The sequence below is a fragment of the Spea bombifrons genome, chromosome 1, assembly GCF_027358695.1.
Source record: "Spea bombifrons isolate aSpeBom1 chromosome 1, aSpeBom1.2.pri, whole genome shotgun sequence".
NCBI lineage: Eukaryota > Metazoa > Chordata > Amphibia > Anura > Pelobatidae > Spea > Spea bombifrons.
This window is the reverse complement of record NC_071087.1, coordinates 87949493-87972981: the sequence shown is the minus strand read 5'-3', so window position 1 is coordinate 87972981 and position 23489 is coordinate 87949493. Positions and strand designations below refer to the sequence as shown.

General features: G+C 39.2%; 1 protein-coding gene across 1 annotated transcript; it reads left to right on the top strand.

Moving 5' to 3' along the window:
- Positions 1-4615: 4615 nt before the first annotated feature.
- Positions 4616-22561, top strand: SNX30 (sorting nexin family member 30). The gene is made up of 9 exons (XM_053465832.1): positions 4616-5306; positions 13528-13716; positions 14655-14765; positions 15725-15883; positions 16041-16236; positions 17369-17568; positions 18370-18456; positions 19253-19405; positions 22350-22561. Exons 1-9 carry the CDS (start codon positions 5124-5126, stop codon positions 22407-22409), a joined length of 1338 nt encoding a protein of 445 aa, XP_053321807.1. The 5' UTR covers positions 4616-5123; the 3' UTR covers positions 22410-22561.
- The last annotated feature ends 928 nt before the right edge of the window (positions 22562-23489 follow it).

The window sequence follows — 23489 nt, the reverse complement described above, 5'->3', positions numbered from 1 at the left end:
GGACAAATGGGCAGTGAGCGGGGTGAGTCAAGACCCCACTCCCACAACCCGGAGGATTCAGGTGTTGACCCGCAGAAGTGGCGCTGCACCAGAAGATCTCTGGGTCAAATCCGTTGAGTTCCCATGTATGTTTATATCCCTTAGCCCATTTCTCGTTTTACCCTCACCCTCAAAGAGTGCCAACTTGTCCTGTAATCAGCAGTGTGGGCACCAGAGCTGGTGAGTTTCTGCAGTTCAGGTAAGGGGGTGGAGTAGGGTGTATGAATGAGTATGTGTGATTGAATGAAAGAATGAGTATCTGAATGAAGGAATATTTGTGAATGAGTCTATGTGAATCAGTATCTGTGGATGAGGGAATGAATGAGTATCTGAATGAGTGAATTAATATTTGTGAATTAATGAATATGTGTGTGATAGCATGGATGTGTAAGTGGGGGATGCATGGCACAGGGAGGCTGTTTAAGGCAAATATGGCACAGGGAGGCTCTTTGGGGGAAAATATGGCAAGTCCTATGTTTCCAGTCTGGGTGCTAGGCAGGTCCTGTGGATGCAATCAGGGTGTCAGTGCTGACATGATACTAACGGGGGGTGGCTAGGTGGCATAAATATTCAATGTGGGGCTGGCTGGTCGCAATACGCAAGGGTGTAGGGGCATTAATTCACAAGGGGGTGCTGGCTGGAGGCATCATATAAATCAATACTAAAAGGGGGCTGGGTGGTGGGATAAATATACAATGTGAAGATGGCTGGGGGCAATAGGGCATTAATTCAAGGGAGGTTTGTCTGGTGGGATAAATTTACAATGTGTGGCTAATTTCTAAGTTGATAATTTTGTATGATAATATGAATATCCAAATGGCCATTGGCAGAAAAAAGGTCCCCCATCCCTGCTTTAAATGAATACCTGACTATGTAATCAGCATACTGCTGTATACTGCTTTCCTTAGGGTTCTATAAGTCTGAGAAGGCGAGCTTCTGAGTATAGCATTAAATACCAGTGCTCTGCAGACACGGCAGTATGCTAATTACATATTCATATTTGCTATGGCAACCATATTCTAGACCTTCTCATTACCATTTTCAACTTTGTTTAGATGGGATAGTAGTTGTCCTGTCAATGTTATTTTTAGATACCGCGCTTAACACCCTACAGTGCGCTACAATCAGATGTGCAACATAGGAAAAGGCAATTATACCTATCATCTCAATAGTTCAGTGTAAAAGGTTACACAACTTAGCCTGTTCAGCTGGTTATAAATTCTTGAATATATAATAATTTAAATATTTATAGAGAATTGGTATGGTGTGACTTTGCAACGTGATCTTTTGTGGCAATCCATCCTTCATTGTGTGTGACTTTTTTCTCTTTCTTTTTCTGTGGTCACATTCTCAGTTTAGTAGTCCTTAGGCACATGTCTACTTTATTGAGTGGGTAGTTCTACAATGCCTTCATTTTATGACCTGGCTATGTCCATGGTCTGTTGAGTGAAAAATGGAGAGCTGCCTGCAATACTTTGCAAACCCTCACAATTCCCATTGTCGTTCACCCTATCCTTCAGGTGAATCTTCAGACTATCCCTTATTCCTCATACCATGGCTTCCAGGCAGCAGACCATAACAGAAATCCTGACCACAGCTTAAAATAAGAGTCGCATTAACTTTCAAGAGCTCTGAGAGGTTCTAAACCTCAGCCTACTCTATTAACATGTTGCACCCTAAAAGATTTGATTCACATGTACAGCAATATATGTCCCAGGTGTCCATGTTTGCCTTGGTAATTCCCCACACACTAGTCTTGCCCACAATCAAGTCCATCATACCAAAAAGTGTTTCTTTTGGCCATTTCAAAACACGTTGAAATTTTTCATAAGAATTTTGACTAATAATAAAATTTCAGCTAGAACCAGCTGGAGGCTGGACATGGGGCAGTCAGTGTGGATCCTATTGAGTGCATACGTCTAGTACACAGGTCTTTTTTTCTACCTGTGCTTTAGAGAAAAAAAACATTGGTTTGCCAGAATTAAATCCTAGTGGTATTCATGGACTAAAAAAAAACCCAGAAGGAAATGCAAAATCTGCTAAGATATTTCTTTGCTCTTTAGTTCCTTCTTCCAAAACAATTCTATAGTATGCATATATATATAATGATATGAAAGTACAGGTAATCGTGAGCAGTGTGGGCTGGCATTGATATGACATACCCAGCAAAAGAGGAAGGTTACTGTGCAGTTGCTGCCAACTAACTATCGAAGCTGGGATAGTTTGGTCTGAGATACTTTGCAAGGTTTTGTTCAGGGCATTATGCAGAGCGTTGCTCAAGCCTAATTTAATTTAAGTATTCAAAACAGTTATTAACAATATACTGTAATTTTAACAAGGCAAAACCAAATAAGACTGGTCACACTTCTCGGGAAGCAACCTCAATAAATTAGTTGGAATCTTTTAAAAGGCTATAGAAATATTAAATGAAAAGGTTGGAGGTGGAGGTTATGATCTAGGGCCAGGCTGTGGTAAATAATAGGAACTGGTGATACATTTATATGCGGTTACCAATGGCTGTGTTTAGGTTTGAACATTTCTTACAGAGGAACTTCTGCCTTGCAGTGAGATAGATGTCACACCTACACAAAGTGAGCTGAACAAAGAACATTTTGTGGCTCCATGTACTGTGGACAGAGCATGATATGAAACCACACTGAAACCGGTACTAAATGTTTACAACCCGAACATCTGAGTTTGAATGCAGGTGACAATATCTTTACCACCTGATGGTTCTCGTAGCGGCCGTTATTAGAACCATTGGGTTACTGTCTTCAGCAAGCTACTGCAATGGAATTTTTGAAGAGTTTTATGGTTAATGTTTGAAGAGTCTCATTATCTGGTTATTTGTGATCTTCGCAGGTATGGTGAAGGATCTTAAGATAATGTGTTTCTCATCCAAGTTTCTATTACCGCCAAGCTAATATTTTGCTGGAAGTCAAAGTAAGGAGAAAGCCAGACAGTAGTATGATTTGTTTATGAAAATTAGTCACTCTAAATGGTTCAGATTTCTGTCGACATAACGACCATGGGCGCCAAAATTTAATGTCATTCTCCCTTTTTAGATCACGCATAGTAAAAGAACAGTAAAGTAGGTGTCCAGCATCAGGGGTACATATTCTTGCTCTTTCTAGTTTTCGAACCAACATGAAAATAATATAGGGCTCCACCACAAGAAGCACCCCCAATAGACCTATACATTTTTCTGGACACCACGAGAAGCACCACCAAGAAACCTACTTATTCTTCATTAAATCATTAAAACTGACTGTATTCATTTAAAAATCTGGTCAATCATGTGTCAGGATTTAACACAGAACTGCCTCTGACAGAACGTACCACTGGCATGTTGACTGTGCCCAGCTACACATACCATGGTGGACACAGCAACAGAACAGCTGGCAGGTCTAAAGATGAGGGGTAAGATTTATTCTTCATACTGCATCACAAAGAGCTTTGGGTATTTACCCTACATTCAGGACTGCCCTCAGAGATTGCGGTGCCCAGGACAAGGAGTTAGTATAGCATTGCTTTGTTCCCTTTCATAGAAAAGGGCAAATATCGGCCCTGCTCTCCCTGGAGCTTGTGGTCTGTGCATCACTGAGAAAACAAAGTGCTAGGATATGATGCCATTGCTTTGAAGCCACTTCACTCTGTGATGCAGAGACCACAAATGTGAGACAGAGGTGTGGCAAGTCACAGAACTGCAGGGCCCTCCTAAGCCACTGGACCTCAGGTGGACCTGGCTTCATTATACAGTAAAGAAGGAACATTGATATTCATCATAATAAAAAGTACAGACAAGATATTCCAGTTTTGACAAAGTTCTGTTTTCTCAAAGACATAATGTATTATATAACATGATACTTATTATATTGTATACCCGCTGCCAGCCACCTCCAGCACCGGCTGGTGGGAGCGTTCCATGGGATCTACCAAGACCCCTGTACACAGGCTTAGAAAATGTTACCATCTTTCAACCGATTACCTCCTACAAGCAACATTTGTAGTGGATGTTATGGCATCTATTTTTCCATTTTTAAAATTTTTACCTTTTTTTTTTTAATTATTTTTATGTTTTTCACTTTTTATTTAATTGGAGATCCCCTTGAGGTCCTTGAAGACCTCAGAGATCTTTCCTGAAACTAGATGGTACCCCTTATGAGGTCATGGAGACATCAGTGGAATATATTATTTTATTTCATTTTTTTAAATGTTTACACTATTTTTAAAACACTCAGTGAGTGCTGGAGCTGACTGGCAGTAAGTGGGGTTCAATTCCACCTCAGACTTTCCACTTTACTCCAGTTTTTTCTGGAATGTGGGAGATTTTGAGATTCTTCCTAAGGAGCAGCTCCACGTCACAGAAAACGTGTCATTTGTTAAATCCCACTTTGTTGCAAGCCGCTGATGTGACTGGGGCTTTTTATCCCCCCCTAATGAGCAGCAGTAAGTTTCCCAGAGAGCTGTATAAGGGCTGCAAACACTTCCTGGAACCGAGGTTTGAGGTTTAACTTCCTCTTCGTCATAGAGATTGGGAGGGGGGCAAATGGGAATGGAGGAAAAGAGAGAGCGCGAGGGGGAGGAGTCACGGGAGGGCTTGAGGTGTTACAGCTGCCCACTCTCTATTTTCCGTACTGATCGCACCTTCCTGTTAAATGAATAGTAATAACACTTAGCGATCAGGAAGGAGGCTTGGTGGGTTTGGACACTGCATGCTGTCTTTTTCTAGAGACCCTTGTGGATCAACAAGCTTCACACTGGGAAGAGAAGTCTGCACTCTGCAGGAGATAAGGGGTGGACAAGAGACATCCGAGGAGTTTACATGATGTGGAGGAAGCCTGGATTGTATTTCTAGCAGATACCCAGCCCCTTCCTCCTAGGAAGCAAAGTGGGTTCGTGGATTCGCTTGAACCTCTCAGTATTCAGTATCCCACTCTTTCTCCTCCCCATCTAATCCAGAAGAGCTAAACTGCCAATTGATCGCTGACTCGATCGCTAGATGTGTGCATGTGTGTTCATGGATATCGGTTGTTAGGATCGGCCGAGTCTGTTTGGTTTCTGTGTACTTAACACCTTCCCTTATGTCAGGCTCGAGTACGCCCAAATCTTTGCCCTCATCCGGGCAGAAGTCCCTTCATGACATCAAGCACCCCCTGAGCTGTTCTCCTGGAGAAGATGAGGCTGCAGCAGGTGGTGATGGAGCTCTTATTGACATCCCAAGCCCAGAACTGCTACACACCGATCCCAGCAGCATAGCAGATAAGGTGGGGTATAAAATACCTTGGGTGGTATGAATGGGGCAATGTGTTTGTCTTTACACAGTTGGGGTAACAGGAGCTTAATTGGGGGTAGGGAAAAATTGACAGCCATCCACAATTGGGGGGGACCATGATTTTCTATGATTGGAATTCCATGTGTTGTATCTGTTGGCTGTATTCTAGAATATATTGTTTATAATACCAGAAGAAGTTGCATTCCTGCTAAAAATGATGAGGTGAAATAGCAATACAATATCAAATCACACATTTCACACTTACTGGCTATAAAACAGACATAGCTACTGCTAATAGAGCTTGGAATTCTTCGATCTGCTTTGCCTCTCATGTCAGGATAAATCAGTGGCAACATCAGTTAAGAGAGAACAGGTTTGAAAGAATGTCTCCTCCTTAACAAAGTGGCTGGGAAACTTTGTTAAACTTCCATTAGTCTATGTAGCCGCATCGGTTTCTATGGTGCTTTAGGCGGACCTGTCATAAATAAGTGACAGATCCGCTTTTTTGTAGAGCTGCTGGAGGTCCTAGAACCAGATGGGGTCATCCGGGGTTATTGTATGACCTCAGACTCCAACATATTCACTGTCTTAAAATTGAAATTAATTTCAATTAATTTTAACGTAACTTATTTATATATATTAATATATATTAAAAAGTGCTTTACAAGGGAAATATGACATTGGGGTTTATTCACTAAAAGAAAAGTTTGCTCAAGAGTCCGCTCCTTGACATTACGTTATGAAGAGTCTGCCTCAGTAAACTTCTGCAGGAGGAAGAGCGTGTCTGGTCCCTCTCACATTTACACATACACACTCATGCTAACACATAGACAACTATTCTAATATATAAACTCACTCACATACTCACTCCCTCCCTTACTATTTTACCCCCCTTTATCCTGTTAACTTACCTAGAGTTGCCCAAAGCCTTCTTTTACTGTGGACCCCACACTGTGTTAACCTAGCCGTGATCCCAACAATTATCCTGACGACTCTCCCTTCATTGAATATACCACATAGATTTACTTTTATAAAGTAAAAGTACACACACCATGTGTGAAGTTGGTAGCTTTTATTGGGCCAATAGAGAGACTTAATAGGTTGCTTCTTAATTCCATCTGAAGACGAGACTTCTGAGTTTATGTAATTTTCTGTTTTGGGCCAATAGACATCAACTTCACCATATTGAACTCTACATATAATCCAAGGCCAACTCGGCGATTGTGGCAGAGAGATTTGCCAGGCGCGGCCCTTAACAATGCAAGACTTCTGACGTCACCCACTTGAGGAATTACTTGTTTATTAGTGACTAAACACTACACTCTATAAAGTGGTTTTGACTAAGTTTACAGTTACAAATGGTAGGATGAAACACAAATTATTTAGAGGTAGGAAAAGACTTTTCAGAAGTATTAAGGCCTCTGGTTTTAGTCCAAGAGATAAGGAAAAAATGTTTTCTCGAGATGCACTTGATACTAGTAGGTTTGCTGTAGGAGGGATTGTGAAATGTTTCATGCGATAACTTTTTTAATGATTGCTTTAATATTTGTTGCTTTTAACACTCATGGTAGCAAGAATTTTGGTGGTTTCCTAAAACTTTACAGTTTTGCATTCACGAGGAGAGAACATTCCGTTGATCTGTGGCATTCTGGTTTTATTATACTAGTCTAGATAGTGCCTGGCAGTTGGGCAGGATCCTCTTGAATTTAAAATTGGTGATCTAGCTTTTAAGAAGTTACCCAATTAGCTATACATTGCGGTTGGCATTTTATAATGTGTTTAGTGAGGTTAGGGAACTAGAACCTCTTAGTGTACGTTGTCTGGAACTGTGCCCTCAATCTCGTGTTTTAACTTCTGTCTCAGAATGACAGATTACTTTTTAATACCGACTATCATCATTTGATATGAAAGGAAATCAGCAGCCTTGCACAAAAATATTTCAGACGGTACTTACTGGAAAACAGATCAAGAAATATTTGTTTCCAGCCCAGAAAAAAAAAAGCTCAAACTCAATGTCTAACTCAGAATATTTGTGTTTTTGACTTTTCTTGTGGGTGGGAAGGTCTAGCTCGTAAACAGAGCCTGGCATCTGGATCGTCCTATCGGATATATAGATCAGGATTCAGCTGCTGTCGACTCGGAACTTTAATGATCTTGAGTTGTTATTTTGGCAGGCCCAGGGTGGCAGAGAATTCTAGGAAGCAGTAGAGGTGCATGAACAAGCTGGTTGCATGGTTTCAGCTGGGCCGGAGCCAAGCAAGAGCCTGGAAATGACTAAGATAAGGAAAATCCCTGTAAAGATTCCCAAGGACTAAAACCTTGAGCAACGCAAGGATTTTTAGCTGACTCAGCTACTCCCTTGTTGACCAATGGGGCCAAGCCAATGCTTGCTTGCTTAGCTATAGGAGGCAACTCAAATGGTGCAGAGCTACATGAGGTTGTCTTCGATATCATTTCATGTGTTGAAGATCCTTTTTTGAGTGATTTTTGAACTGTATATCACATGGCAGTCGGTCATTGTGAAAGTGTCTTTAAGTTCCTTCAGGATGTTACCCAGGGCAGATAAATCTGTGGTTACAGTTACCAAGGAGGTGAAGGACAAGTAAAATATTTGAATAACTTTTTGCATACAAAAATTGCTTGAATTCCTGGGCCGTTATATATTCAGGTCCAACACCTGTCAAGCTAATGACAAATCAGGGTAACAATATCTTGCTTTTGACTGATGCGTGTGGAAAATGTATGCCATTGGGTACATATCTGGGTCTGTTGGTAGAAAGTGTCATCGGGCCAACCCATGATATGGTTGAGTTTGGAGGATAGGGGATAATCCATTTACGCATCCAAGCAGAACTGTCTCATAAGGATAGTCCGCTTCTATATGGACCTACGTGAGGACCAAAACTGGAGTGGAAAAGGAGATAAAGCGGACTCAGCCGATGGGCTCTCCCAAGTCGGAAGTGATATTTTCCAATAGTGTAGAACTTTAAAATAAACTTGTTAGAGTTTTGACTTAAACAATCTGTAGATCACATTGCCACGCAAGTAGTCCAGCTGAAAATGACTCTATGCTATTAGTGTACTATTAGGGTAAAAGTACCGGTAATTGAAGTAGACAAATTTGGCACTTGAATTAAATTTTCCCTCACATTATGTGTTATTGTAATCTAATCTGCCATAAGCCTATTTGCAGTAACTTCACTAATTAGAGTGCTTGTTTCTATCTTCTAATTTACAATACCTTTACTTTGTAAGAAATGTTTTTTTTGTAAGGACTTACTTCAACCATTTGCTCTGTTGCTGTTAATTAATTAATATTGAGTCTTTTTTAGTTGAATAACTGTTCTGGTGTGTTATAGGATAACTTTGAAAATAAATGCACCAAATGCCTTTGTATTTTCCACACTTTCGTTTTAAGATTTGCTAGCAGATGCCTCTCCTTTCCCATTAGCTCCTCGGTTTTCAGTCCAACTGCAGTGATGGTGATATGCATGTACAATTACAAGATCGCTTCTGCACATATACATTTTGGAGGCGTGAAGAGGCTAATTGCTCCATTTATCGGGCCCAGGAATGCATGTGGAGGGAAAGACAACTGATGCGCCATGCTGGTGCTGTTGTGTAGCAAAAAGTTTGACCTACAGCATCAGGGTGTACATGGGTTGAGGATTGTGGAGATGACCCACTCTCTAGTCAGTACAAGTTTTGTGGAAAGACAAGTGTAATTGACACTGTCGGTAGCGCTAAAACAGTGATCAGGTTTTGCTTCTTCCCTTTTTTCCTCTTTCTTCTTTACTATCTCTTCTTTTTCCATTCTTTCTCTGTATTACTTTCTCCCGTCTACCTTTTCTCTATTTATTTTCTCTCCTGTCTCATCATTACTCTGTGTGTCTCCTCTCTCTCTTCCCCTTTATTCTGTCATTTCTCTTTTGTTTTCCCCTCCCTGTCTCTCTCTCTTTTCGGCACAAATGTGGCAACCAGAGTACCTACACAAATGATACACAATTTTTTTTTTAAGTAACAAGTTTTGTAATGTGTTTATTATTTCTTTAACAGGATAGGTGCCGATTACAAAATGTAGTGTTTAGTAACATCCTTGGAGTAGAGTAATACTGCACATGCATGGCCTAAAAAGGTTCATAAGGGCACAAACAGTCCCTTAAACGCTATACCTTTTTATCAGTTTAATACCTTTGGGTTGGAGGGTTGCAGAGGTTTTGTCTTCTAAATAATTATACTTGGAGAAGTATGAAGGAATGTTTAATTCCTTTAAAAAAAAAAAAAGAAATATATATATATATATATATATATGTATATATATATATTTTATAAAACAAAAACCATTTTTCATGTTTTTACTTCCCTTTAGCATGGAGTAGTGTAACATGATCAGCGATTCACTTGGGAACTTTGTAGACCCCAATGATCTTTCTTGCACCCTCCCTGCAGATCACTTAGCGACTGTGAAGTTTAAATTGGTGGTATTTGGCATTCTTGAATCTTTAATAACCTGACAATATTCTAAATATAACACACGTTGACAAGGCAAATTACCCCTGATTCTAAAAATGTTCACGGCAGTTTGGTTTTCCAGTTAAAAGCAAGAAGGATTTAATAATGTTTAACAAGCTTTTTCCACCAACATGTCTAAAGATTTACAGCCACATAACCGGAAAGAAATATAAAAACAGGCTTTTTACATTATATTGTAGTTGGTCTTTTTCATGCTTTTGGTTTGAAACATGTCACTTTTAGTAGTTTGAATTTACTTTTTTTTCTACAACACCATGGGGCCAAACCATACATTCCTTTCCATCATCTGTGCCGTATAATGGACGCAATATATAAACCATATATAAAACAATATATAAACCAACTATTTTGGGTTGTTTTACATAGTACATAAGTTTGAAAAAAAACCCCTAAGCCCACCAAGTTCAACCCTTCTACCTAGCCTTCCTACTCTTGATCCAAAAGAAGGCAGAAAACCCCTAATTAAGCTACTTTGAATTCTGCCATCAGGGGGAAAAATTCTAAAAGGCAATCGGATTTCTCCTTCGATCAAGAAGCCCTGTATGTCATGCCTTTCTAAAAAAAAAAAAAAAAAAAAAAAAAAAATAATAATAAAAAAAAAAAATATCCAGACCTCTTTTGAAGGTATCTAATGTATTTGATAACACTACCTCCCTTGGCAGTGAATTCCATACCTTTATTGTCTTTACTGTAAAGAATCCCTTCCTTTGTCGTCTATGAAACCTGCGCTCTTCCAGTCTCAGAGGGTGACCTCTTGTTCTTTGTACATTTCTGTTAATGAACAGGTCACTGAAGAGCTCTTTATATTGGCCCTGCATATATTTATATAATGTTATCATATCCCCTTTTTTTCTAGCGTATATCATTTTAACTTTTTTAGCCTCTCTTCATAACTAGTATCACCCAATCCCCTTATTAATTTTGTAGCCCTCCTTTGCACTTTTTCTAATTCCATAATGTCCTTTTTAAGGACTGGTGCCCAGAATTGTACTGCATATTCAAGGTGAGGTCTTACCAATGACCTGTAAAAAGGCAAGACGACATTCTCCTCCCGTGAATCAATCCCTCGTTTTATGCATGCCAAAACCTTATTGGCCCTTGAAGCTGCTTGCTGGCATTGCGCATGGCTATCAAGTCTGTTATCTACCATAAGTGCACTTATGTTCATGGACGTCCACTGAAATCTTCCAGGTGGTCAAAAAATAACGCTATCAAAGGGGCAGGGCATTGGCGGAATAAAATGACTTCGTGAGGTATTTGTTGTAAGTGAGAGTCAAGTGCCCCCTCTTGCCCCATACTTTGGATGCCCATGGTTAAGGGTTTTAGTGAATAAACCCCAATAATTTACCATTATGATATTTTAGTAAGCTCAAATAAATAAAATCAAAATATCTGTTTGAAACAAAGCCACTCATCCAGGCCCCATACTTTGCATTGCCCTGGCAGTACTGGAGGATATGGCTGTATGATTTTTAAAATGAACTTGCTTTAAAGCGTGTTGTTTATCTGTTCGAGTTCCCTCATGCACGGTGTTTAAACAGTGGCCCATATGTGTACTCCCTTGTCCATATGGATTTAACCATGTAGTGAAGAGGTTGCTAGGAGACACAGAAGTATTTGAATTGTACACGCGCCTCGTAGTTGTAGAACTATGCTTTTAAAACTAGTAATGCGCATTAAAAGATAAAAAATGTAGTTATAAACAAGTCAACATATTAATGTTAAATATTGTGACATAAGCTTTGCGGCGAGTGTGGGGTGTCGGCAAAAGCTCCATAGTACTTGGCCTTGTGTGTAACTGGCTTTCGTGGCAAGCTATACTTTTGTGTGAATCGGATGTTTTTTTTTTTTTTTTTAAATCTGTTAAAGTCTAAGCTTTGAAGGAATCACATGTTTTAATCACGAGACTTTTCAGCATGATACAAGTTCAATTTTCGCTGACTGACCTCCGGGAGGTTTATGCTTAAACAACCCTTTCACCCATCTTGTGTTCCTTTATTCACTTAACCGGGAAGTAGGGTTCTTTCTTAAAACAGGTATGGCATGCGCCCTGCCCAAGAATATTAATTCATCTGTTGCAAGCAGGTAATCTGCACATTCATAAGCCAAAGCTCTGGCAGTGGAAGGATCCAAAACACGAAAACACCTTTTCTGGAACGGGATTTGTATTGTATTTTATGTTCAAGCCTAAGGTCCAAGAGCTGTAAAGAATCAGAACGCACCTGGGACATAAACTGACCAAAAACCATTTATTTGGGTCAAGAAATGGTTGTTGCCTTCTGCAGGGCCATGTAAAGCAAAATGGCCTCTGATATAGGTCAAATCAAGTGACTAACTTTTCAATTCCCTTTAATTATTGGTTTTGCAAGTTCGATGAGTCTTATACTATTAAAAATAAAGCAGTAACGTAAAATGTGGTGTTAAGAGGGGAGAATGCAGTGAGGTTATTAAGTAGGATTCAGAAGTGTTTGGTCAGTGAGTATTGTGTATGTGCGTAAATGTGTGTGTGTGTGTGTGTGTATTTGTATATATATATAACGCGCGCACACACAGACGCTTGCCACAGTTAGCTTTAGCATCCGCTTCTAGATAAAGGACTCTAGATAGTCACAAAGGTTAATTCCTCTTTCCTGTTGGGGATGTGCTGTTTGTTATGTCTTTGGAACAGTAAAGTGGAAAACCTTAGTTAACGATTTTTAAGCTGTGGTACAGCAGTTTCAAACTGCCTTATCCCATTTCTGAACGATTTGAAGCAATGTCATTTTATCTGAGTGTTCTACTCAGTTAATAACGGGCACTCCTTTTCCCAACAGTTTAATTAACAAAACCCAACAAAAACCGGGACTGTTGGGAAGTATGCTTCCCTTTTCTCCTCCTAATACATCTAGCTCTACATCCAGCACTACATCCAGCACTCTGCTTGTCTTTCTTCTGCCAAATTGTTGCATTGCTTGCCTGCCTATTTTAAGTTATCTGATAATCACCCCCAGACCTCTTTCCCCTTCTTTCTTGGAAAGAAACACAGCACTAATACTGTATTCTGTACCTGGATTTTTACATCTCAAGTGCATTCATCTACCTTTACAATACATCATCTACCACTATCTTGTCCATTCTTGAATGAAATGATTTGCCAAATTGCTTACTCCACCAGGAGCATCTATACATTTGCGTACTTTTGGTATCGCAGGTGATTAAAAAAAAAAAAAGTGATAAGAAGTTTAATCATAGGCAGTACCCTGCCAGATTACAAATATATATAATCAGTGTACCTTAAATACAGTACATCTGTAAGCTCCATATTACTGCCCGTTGTTCTTTGACTTTGTTTAAAATATAGTATAGCTAAAAAATCCAGCAGAAAGCTTGTTGGAGGTATGTTATCATAATCACAAGATTAAACCTTCTTCAGTACTTGTTAAACTTTCATTTATCCAAAGGGGTCTCAAAGAAATTAGTATAGGTTGATTGATCTATACAACCTATTGTATTTTTTTGTGTTTTAGTTTTCTGAAAGTGAAATGATCATTCCCACAGTTGAATAGCTAGGTATAATTCTCCTGTAGACAATGTGTTAAATTAACATAAATTAATACTTCGGGTTTATCACCCCCATGTATTTAATATTGGGGTTAATATGTGGTACATGGTTTAAATCGTTTTGTTTTTCTGTTCTTTAGGACCTAAGCTTACCCAATGGTACTCCTGCAGACACTTCCAGCCCTGCATCATCATCATCACTTCTTAACAGACTGCAGCTGGATGATGACTTGGATGGTGAAACCAGGGACCTCTTTGTTACCGTTGATGACCCAAAGAAGCATGTATGCACTATGGAAACCTATATTACCTACAGAATAATGACCAAGGTAATCAAACATTTTAGCATGCCAGGACAGAGTTACACTGAGCTGTACTTGATTTGGTGTAGGATCACATGAACCAGTTCATTACTTCCTATTTGCCTTCTTTGTTTCTGGCATTGTGAATTGTAGCCATTACGAATTCAACAATACAAGGTAGTCATGGCTACAGATGGATTTACAAAATTGACCTTAAGTCAGAAACTAGAAGGCATTGAGTAGGCAATGTCCAAAAAGAAGTCTGTGTGTGTTGACCAGTGCAGGGTGGTACCATAGGTAAGTAAAGTCCATATACACACTATGTTGTTTGTTGTTTTTTTTTTTAACAATTTGTTACTGGAGCAGATGATTGGGGTGGGCATAAGTCTGCCCTTACCATGAAATGAGATTACAAACCAAGCATGACATTTTTAGATAAGACATTTTCATGCGTCAGTACCCTTCTTCTTCAATAGAAGGATATCAGTATCCAGGATATCAGCTTGGGTTTCTTCCAGTGCTTTGCCATAGAAATAGAAATTAAAGATTTGTTACCTAGGGCTCTGCTGCTTATACACTGCTGTATAATGCAGAAAACAGTATTACAAGTAACCTATTTACCTCCAACCCTAATAATAATAATTTTGAATAACATTAAATATGTAAATGTTAAACCCAGTCGGCTCATATGTTTTAATACAAGTTGAGTTGTAGAGGTAACTTTTTCACAGTAAGAAATATGATTTAGTTTACTTCCCCAAACCTAGTATTAGATGGCACATAGGAACCATTCGGCCCATGTAAAGACTCAGACCTTAATCAGTCCTTGGTCTTGTCTTACATTCATAAGCCTATCCCATTCATGTTTAAATGCCCTCACTGTATTAACCTCTAACATAAAGTAAAACAAACTTGCCTTACATCCAATGTATTCTTTATTTTTTCATGTTTTTTTTTTTTTGTAGACCACCCGGTCAGAATTTGATTTGCCAGAATATTCTGTTCGTCGAAGGTACCAAGACTTTGATTGGCTGAGAAATAAGCTTGAAGAAACCCAACCCAACCACTTCATTCCCGTAGGTAGTATAACAAGTGACTATGGCCCAGCCAAGTGGCGCACATGCAGACTTTGTAAAGGTGTTGTAGGCTTTTATCGGTTTGTCTTCCCTCTCTATAATTGGCAGTTATCAGATATTTGTAATATAAAAGTGTTGCTTGCAATTTTAATCATGTAGTTAGAACTCCTTTACCAGGTGCTGTAATATCCTTGACGTTATAAATTGGTCTTTTTGAAAGAAGTTACTTCTGTAAAGTTTTTAATGACGCAAAGCAAGAACTCACTGCATGACCAGTAAATACAAAAATATATTGATTTCCGTCACGCTACACTACAAAAAAATACACCAAAATCGGGGAGCTCACAAGATAAAAAGCATACAAGTTTTTAATGAGCAGACAAAACGGACATATGTTTCCCATTGTTACACAATACTTTATCTGAAGATCAGTGCTAAGCACCGCTGCACCGTGCTGTAGGCCAGCAGCCAGTAGTCGCAAACCCCTTCCCGGTGGTGGTCTTAGATGCCTCTCATTGTAGTCATATTTCGGAAAATTTAATAGTACATGTGCCTTAATAAAATAAAAAATGGCAAAGTGAAGTATATCAGCAAAACTGACTCGATACACATGGAAACATAATATGACTGCTGGTAAGGTAAGAACCATTCAGCCCATCTACCCGTCCCATTTATATTGATGTAAACACTCAAACAGTAATCAGTCCTTGGGTCTAGTCTTATATTTGTATAATAGCCATACGGCTAATTATGAATGGAGAAGCTGTTGCTAATGATATCTCATATTAATAACGTTATCTTGGACTTATTAGAAGGATTTCTAACCGAAATACTTGTTTAAAGTTAAATGTGAATAAGGACTCTCAAGTGTTGATGGTAAGGATCAACAAGTTGGTTTGATGATGTTACATAGTGCATGCGTTTTTGTATCTGAAATGTTATATTCTGACCCGATTCAGCCTCTTCCTGAGAAATTTGTGGTGAAGGGAGTAGTTGATCGGTTTTCAGAAGAATTTGTGGAAACCAGAAGAAGAGCTTTGGACAAGTTCCTCAAGAGGATTGCAGATCATCCAGTTCTCTCCTTTAATGAACATTTTAATGTCTTTCTCACATCCAAGGTTAGAATATTTTATCTTTTTTCATTTGTGTAAATTATGTTATGGATACCTTAGACCACAGGCTGCTACTAATGAAAGTTATCGTGTGTATTAATATATTCTTGTTTAGGGCTATTGTGTTTTTCTAATGTAGTTATTTGATATTGATCTGTAACAGGACCTGAACAGCTACAAAAAGCAGGGAAGCAATTTGCTTTCTAAAATGGGGGAGTCCGTGCGATATGTGACTAGTGGTTACAAGCTGAGAAATCGTCCGTCGGAGTTTTCAGCAATCATGGAATACTTGGACACGTTTGCACTGAAGCTTGGCACCATTGACAGGATAGCCCAACGCATTATCAAAGAGGAAGTGGGTATGTTATGTTCTCCAGTCACTTTTTTCCAACCTGAACCCCCCCCCGTTATGCACATTTGAGCGCAGGCTTGCCACACTGCCGCCCAGGCATGCCACACTGCCTCCCACATATGCCTTATACCACCAGATATGCCACTCCGCCCTCCCCACATATGCCTTATCTACCCTCTATGCCTTATACCACCTGATATACCTTATACCCCACTATGCCTTATACCCCCAGATATGCCACTCATTCCACCCAGATATGCCTTATACCCTTTATATGCAACTGTGCCCCCTAAAATGCCTTATTCCCCTGATATGCCACTCTGCCCCAAATATGCCTTATAACCCCCTATATACCACTGTGCTCTTGATATTCCCGTGCTCCAGACTCCTTGGTGTCTAGTAGGGGCAGCCGGTGAGCGTCTGTGCGGTGTACGTAGATAACCTCTGCTTCTGGCTGGCACTTTCGCTGGATCTTCTATGGCTGAGCATTGAAAGGTCATGTGACACTGGTGGGCCATCATAGAAGCACCAGCGGAAGTGGAGGACAGTAGCGGAGGATGTCTGTGCGCATCGCACAGATGCCCACCGGGTGCCAGAGAGAATGATCCGTGGCCTCTGCAGTGCTGCGGGGTTTTTGGATCTTAGTGTTTTATAATCCGACCTCTATTTGATATATAGAGTTCTTTGTTGTTGGGGCTATAGGCTGACATCCCTAAAAAAAATAATTCAAAAAATACAGGTTCTGTTCAAGTCTGAGTACAGAATTAACGATAATACAAACATTCACGTGACTCCCTTCTCACCCCCACTTCCTGATTTCTGCACCAGTTGTGAAGTAAGCTGCTAATGACTGGTTACGCAAGTTAACCCATTTAAATTAGCTTGTTCCCAGCAGGCATTTGTCATCCTTTTCTCACTGGCCACTAAATGTGTATCTGTAAATCCATGAAGTTGTATTATATCCTTTCATAATAGTAAATAATGCTAATATTTTAAGAAACTGAGCCACCATTTTAATAGCCATGTAGTGTTTTTTGTATGATGTCTCCAGAATAGTTGTACAGACTACTGTAGATTTGTTGATGCCCAGGGCTTATTGGTTTAACAGCTACAAAGATTTATTCTGTGTTCCGTATCAGAATACCTGGTGGAGCTCCGAGAGTACGGTCCAATCTACTCCACGTGGAGCGCTTTAGAAGGAGAGTTAAGCGAGCCACTGGAAGGAGTGTCTGCTTGTGTTGGTAACTGCAGCACAGCACTCGAGGAGCTCACGGAGGATATGACAGAGGACTTCCTGCCCGTGCTGAGAGAGTATATCCTGTACACCGAATCCATGAAGGTAAAATGAGGACAAGATAGGGGATTACTCACTAAAGTATGAATGGGGCGTTATATATACACTATATATTATGAGGGCCAACCCTGTTGCATGGCTGTCGATGTATTATGCACAGTTAAACCAGTGAGATTTCTGGAAAGTCTCCGTACACATTGAATTATGCATTCTACTGGACCAGCTCAGCCCTTCGTACTGGAGTGTAAACCACAGCCCTCCTGCACTTTCCTGACAACTCTACGTTTAGTGAATAAACTCATAATGTATTTCTTTTTTGGCTTATGTAGATGAATTAAAGTGGTTCGTGGTCTGTTGAGCCTATCTAAGCAACCCCTTACAGGGGCTACCCCCCAACTTCTTGAACCCATTTTATCATGCGTTATAATGTGTTTGAAATTCTCCTTCGTGTTCTTGCTCTCCAGTGCTGAAACTTGACCCATTTCCTTTCTTATTATATTATTAATATTATTATATTATCATATTATATTATTACTTTTTTATTTCTCGGCTGAAGTGAAAATAATAATTTCAGAATTGTGGTAACTGTGGCAAGACTTTTAGCATAATTATTTGATGACCTAATATGGCGTCTGTCCTCATCTAATCACTACCACATGTTGAGGTCTCCTCCATTTCCCCACATCACCACCCACACCATCCTTTGCTAGCCTGTGATATTTCCTCATTTACTATGCTGTGTTTATCTTCTCTGTATGTCTGTATTTTTATTTTTTGTATCTGAATGCATCTTGTATCTATCAACAATTTTCATAAATTTCTAATTTTCAAATAATTTCCAACTAGGCTGTACTGAAGAGAAGGGATCAAGTCCAAGCTGAATATGAAGCCAAACTGGAAGCTGCTGCCCTTAAGCGAGAAGAACGAACAGGGGTGAGCTGGGAAACGGATTATGATGGGTTCTCTGATGTTAACTAAGTTTTCCACTCATTCTTATATATGTAATAATGCTCACCCTATGTACCTTGATACTAGGGCTGCAACAACTAATCGATAAAATCAATAATGAAAAATCTTATAATCAGACCTCCAAATAGAGGTCAGATTATAACACTAAGATCCAGATCCCCGCAGCACTGCAGGGGTCCTGGATCCTCCTCTCTAGCAGCCGGTGGATGTATGCGCACAGGCAACCTCTCTCTCTGTCGGTACTTCCGCTGGGGTATCTATGATGGAGCAACGGAAGGTCACATGATGCCAGTGCTCCAGCATAGAAGCCCCATAGAAGACACACCAAACTTTTAGAACAGGAAAAGAACAGTGTTCAGCCCTGGTACCTGCTCAGGGAAATAGTTTGTTAATATAGCCACCCAAACTACTTCTGGTAGACAACACTGTGTACCTCTTCCACATAATCAGGTCATATAGCTCATTAAAAAAATAAATCTGAAAAGGACACACTCAGGCAAATACTATGTGCAACCAGTGTTACTGTAGATATCTCTTTTTTTTTCTATACTTGAGATTTTTGTTTAATATGCTTGTTTATATTTTGTTATATTGGCATGTCAATGACAAGGACTTATCTTCCATGTGATCCTGTGGGATATATTTGTGAAGCCAGAACTAAAGCAGTTTTTAAGGAATATTTCTTCTTTATTGTTTTAGCATCTATAAATATGGGACTTTTTTTCACATTGATACCAATATTTCTGTTTAAATATTATAGGTACCTACTGAAGTAGAGAAGTGCCAAGACAAGGTGGAGTGCTTCAATGCAGATCTGAAAGCAGATATGGAGAGGTGGCAGAATAGCAAGAGGCAGGACTTCCGTCAGCTGCTCACGGGAATGGCTGACAAGAATATCCAGTACTATGAGAAGGTGGTTGACAAGATTATATCTGTTGGCTTGATATCACACAATTTCTAGGTTCAATATAAACAAAAACAAAATAAAGTTAACTAGCTGAAGTCCCAAAGACCATACCCATTGCGAAAAGGGGCATTTTGCCCTAAAACATTTGTGTATTGTTATGGGTTCAGCTTTGTGATATATTAATAACATTTTCGTGGATACTAGTTCACCATTAATGTTCTTCTGGAGTGCTCATTGTCTTATTATTTTGAGCTAGTTGGAATCAGCCAATGATACTATACCCAAGATAGAAATACATTGTTCTTTCTATTACCTGTGACTGCATGGACAACGTAGAGCTATGACATCATCTGGCAGGCTTAGTTGAACAGTGTTCTTTAACAGACTCTCACCAGCTTAACATAAGGATACCGCTGCTGGTACTTCTTTTATAGACTTAATCTTTCATAGTAAAGCAATTTGTGACCCTCTAGCCCCCTTAGCGTTGCATGAAGCATGATAACTGCTCTTTCTAGTTTAGTTACATGCAGGAATCATACCATTCAACCTAGTACTTCTTGATCCCCTGAAGTGGAAAATGTAGCTTCATATTTCTGCAGTTAATTCCTTTTTCCTGTATACCTTTTGCTAACAATTAAGGTCGAAGAACTGGGTAATCAGAATAACATACAGGAAAATGGACTGAACAGTTCCGCTTACTAATAACTATGCCAACACCACAATGAGGAAAACAAAACAAACGGTGAACAGAAATAGTATCTATATTATCATTTGGTTTATATAGCACCATCATATTCCACAGTGCTGTACAACGTGTAAACAGGACATAACAAGTAATGTGACATAATTTAACCTACAGAAACAAGTGAGAACTTGCTTACAATATTAGTGTTTTGTTTATTGTGATGTAGACACCTCACTGTCTTGTGTATACAGCATTTGCATTTTAAGCATTCTAGTTAAATGCATAATTGAACATTGCTGCCTGAATTTGGATGTTACACTTGTAGACCACCAGATGGCAGTGTTCACAAAGGGAAAAAGCAGTGTAGGCAAGTCAGCAGAAAAATGTTATTAGCTGCTTTACACTAATTTTATCATTTAACTGTAATTGTATGAAAGGGACTTAGAGTTTAGTGTCCCTGACACCCCTGCTAAAGAAGAATGCAAATGAGAGTACTTTGTGGCTACTTTAACCCCTTCAGTCCCAGGGTTTTTTGGAACCTCACAGCCCGGGTAATTTTGCGGTATGTTGGTTCAACGATTATTCTCCTTTCCTGCAAATAGTGTACCCATGTAAACTATATATTGTTTTTTCAAGGAGAGATAGAGCTTTCTTTTGCTACCATAGTTAGATGAATAGCTGAAAATTTAGGATGAGAAATTTAGTAAAAACTAGCAAATTTTTTATTTTTTTTTAAAAACCTAGTTTTTTATATATTTTCCCTCTGAATCCTTACAAAATCAGGTAAAGCGACGGAAAATCCCATCCAAATTTATCAATTCAGGTGTCCTGATTTCAGAAACACCTAATTATATAGATTTTCCATACTTTCCCAGCACTTATAGGGAACATACTATAAGGTATACATTATTCATAGAATTTTTATGCTTATTGCTTAACGGGTTTGGGGGTTGTGAACTGGGGCAGGAGGGGTATACGCTTTAGATGTTGTGTTAGGGCAATGGGAAGTAAGGTTTTTTTTTTAATTTTTTTTTTATTTTTTTAAATGCACTGTTATCAGTGCAGTTGGGTTAGAGGTCCTCTTAGCAACCTTTTGAACATGTTATTAATGCCAGTGATGTCACAATGACATCACTTAGCTCACTTTGTTTTTTTTTATTATTTATTGTATTATTTGAGTCATTTATTTATTTATTTTTAAATCACTAACATTTTTTTTTTCTTCATTTCATTTTTCAGCATGGGAGAAGAGTGAGAAACGTGGTTTCTCACTCCTCCTTGCGATTCCTCCTGCACTGATCACCGATCCCCACAGACTTGCATAGAGATCACAGTGTCTGTGATCAGTGCCTCATCGGGGCGATTGGATATCCCAGCAGGGTCTGGACAAACCCTGCAGGGGATATCCTGTCTTCCGATAACCTTCCGAGTGACGTCAGCAGTGATTGGGCATTTAAAAATGTAATGGTTTTCCTGCAATGCTGGCTTCTGTACCGGTACATCCATAGGGGACTGAAGGGGTTAAAATGCATTTTTCAAAAACAGAAAAAAGCACTTAGCTGGGGTTTGGCAAAGCAGCCAGTCATTGGCAGGAAATCACTCCCATTCAAATCATGCATAACAGCATGTACATATGAGTCTGAAGAGACCCTGCCTGCAGCATTCACCAAGCCAGTACTAGAGCTAACTGGAGGTGATTATATCATGTGCATGGAGATCTCACACACATCCAGCGTGGCATTTAGCTAGGGGTGGGTATAGGAGTGGACACATTGGCAAAGGACGTCATGAAAATTTGAAGGGGCCACACAGCAGTCATATGCATTCAAGTGCAAATTATGTCTGGAGTGTCCCTTTAAAATGCTTGACATAAGAAGTCAATATGTATGTGAGTTTATATAGTGAATAATGTATTTATTTTACTTAGTTTACAATTGTATACAATTTACTATACCGAAAATGATTTTCAATGGATGTCTGCAGCATATTCCCTTGGATTGTATAGCAGGCTTTACATAGCCCTCATTCCCACAAGTAAAATAATTGCTTCACCTGTAAAATGTATTTTGATATCCAGCAGTGTAGTTTAGTGAGTTTTTTTTATGCTGACCTCTTAAACTATCTGGTGAATGTGATAGCAAAAGCCTTTTAAGTATAATGTAGCTATTTAGTCTAATTTGACTATTAATGTTTAATATACTTTTTTTTTTTTTTTTTTGGAATAAAAGCCGCTATTTATAAAACACATATTTCTCCCCTTAACAGTGCCTTACTGCTTGGGAGTCCATTATACCTCTGCTACAAGAAAAACAGGAGCCTAAGTGAGCATTCCTTTACAAAGCGAGACCATTTACGATTTGTACGAGTTTACCAGAGCTCACAATGCACAACTCACCATGCTGCGTGACCGACACGTCGAAGGACCACCTTTCTACATTTATGTTATACAGTGCAATTAAAGATCTACTTTAATTCTCCTTCTTGGCTTTCTTTCCCATGACTTTGTTGACTAACGGCTCTGATCCAAAACCCCACCCTGCACAGTCATACGAATGTGTGACCAGATTCAAGTGTGTCTTAGTACGACAAACAAGTCTACCACGTGTACCTGGAGATGATTTGTGGCATACAGAACACTAAAATGAATAGACTCAAAGGTTAAGAGAATGTGTTATACAGTACAATAATAAAAAAAAAATACTCACCACAGTGCAGTTTTCCACTTTTCCAGCGTATTTACAGAAATTTTTTGTTTCCTCCCCCTTTTTGTAAGTAAATATCAGGGGTGGACATTTTCTTGTGTTCTTCTTACTGGGGATCCTTTGTAAACATTGTGTGTGCAGTCCAGTTGCTTGGCCTTATCTCAATAAAAGGTCATTATGTTCGCATGAACAGTGTTTGTAAACGTGGCATGATATAATTCTTTTATATATTATATATATTTTTTTTTTCTTTCTTTCCGGAGTTTGAAGTTGCAAAAATGCTAATGGAGCCAGGTTTGAGAGGGAAACATACGTTTACACCGGGGCCTTATCTAAAGTGTATTAAAGGGAACAAAATTTGTTATTGTTTTCAAAAGTCCATTTGGAAAAAAAAATGTACGACTTTTTAAGTAAAGAAATAAAAGAATTTGAATGTGCTGTGCTTCTGTACTAGTTTATTAAAAGTACCGATAGCTGATACTTTGAGAAGTGGTAACGATCGGATTCATCTTCTGCTATAAACCATATTGGAAAAATCTTTGATCGGTGGGGCTGCCAAGCCAGTTGGCAGCAGTGTTTTTTTGAATAGAAACAACACTGTATAATCCTTGCTTCGTACCATCGCAATGTCAGTAAAAAAAAAAACAATCACTGTAACCTGGCAGATGACCTGCTTCAAAAAGTTGGAAGAGTTGCACGAACC

What these genes read in the sequence shown, in the direction of transcription:
- SNX30 (XM_053465832.1), top strand. Translation starts at nt 5,124, where the DNA reads ATGTCAGGCTCGAGTACGCCCAAATCTTTGCCCTCATCCGGGCAGAAG. An exon ending in AACCCAACCACTTCATTCCC is followed by an intron (nt 14,766 to 15,724) that starts GTAGGTAGTATA and finishes GACCCGATTCAG; the next exon opens with CCTCTTCCTGAGAAATTTGT. An exon ending in TGTACACCGAATCCATGAAG is followed by an intron (nt 17,569 to 18,369) that starts GTAAAATGAGGA and finishes ATTTCCAACTAG; the next exon opens with GCTGTACTGAAGAGAAGGGA.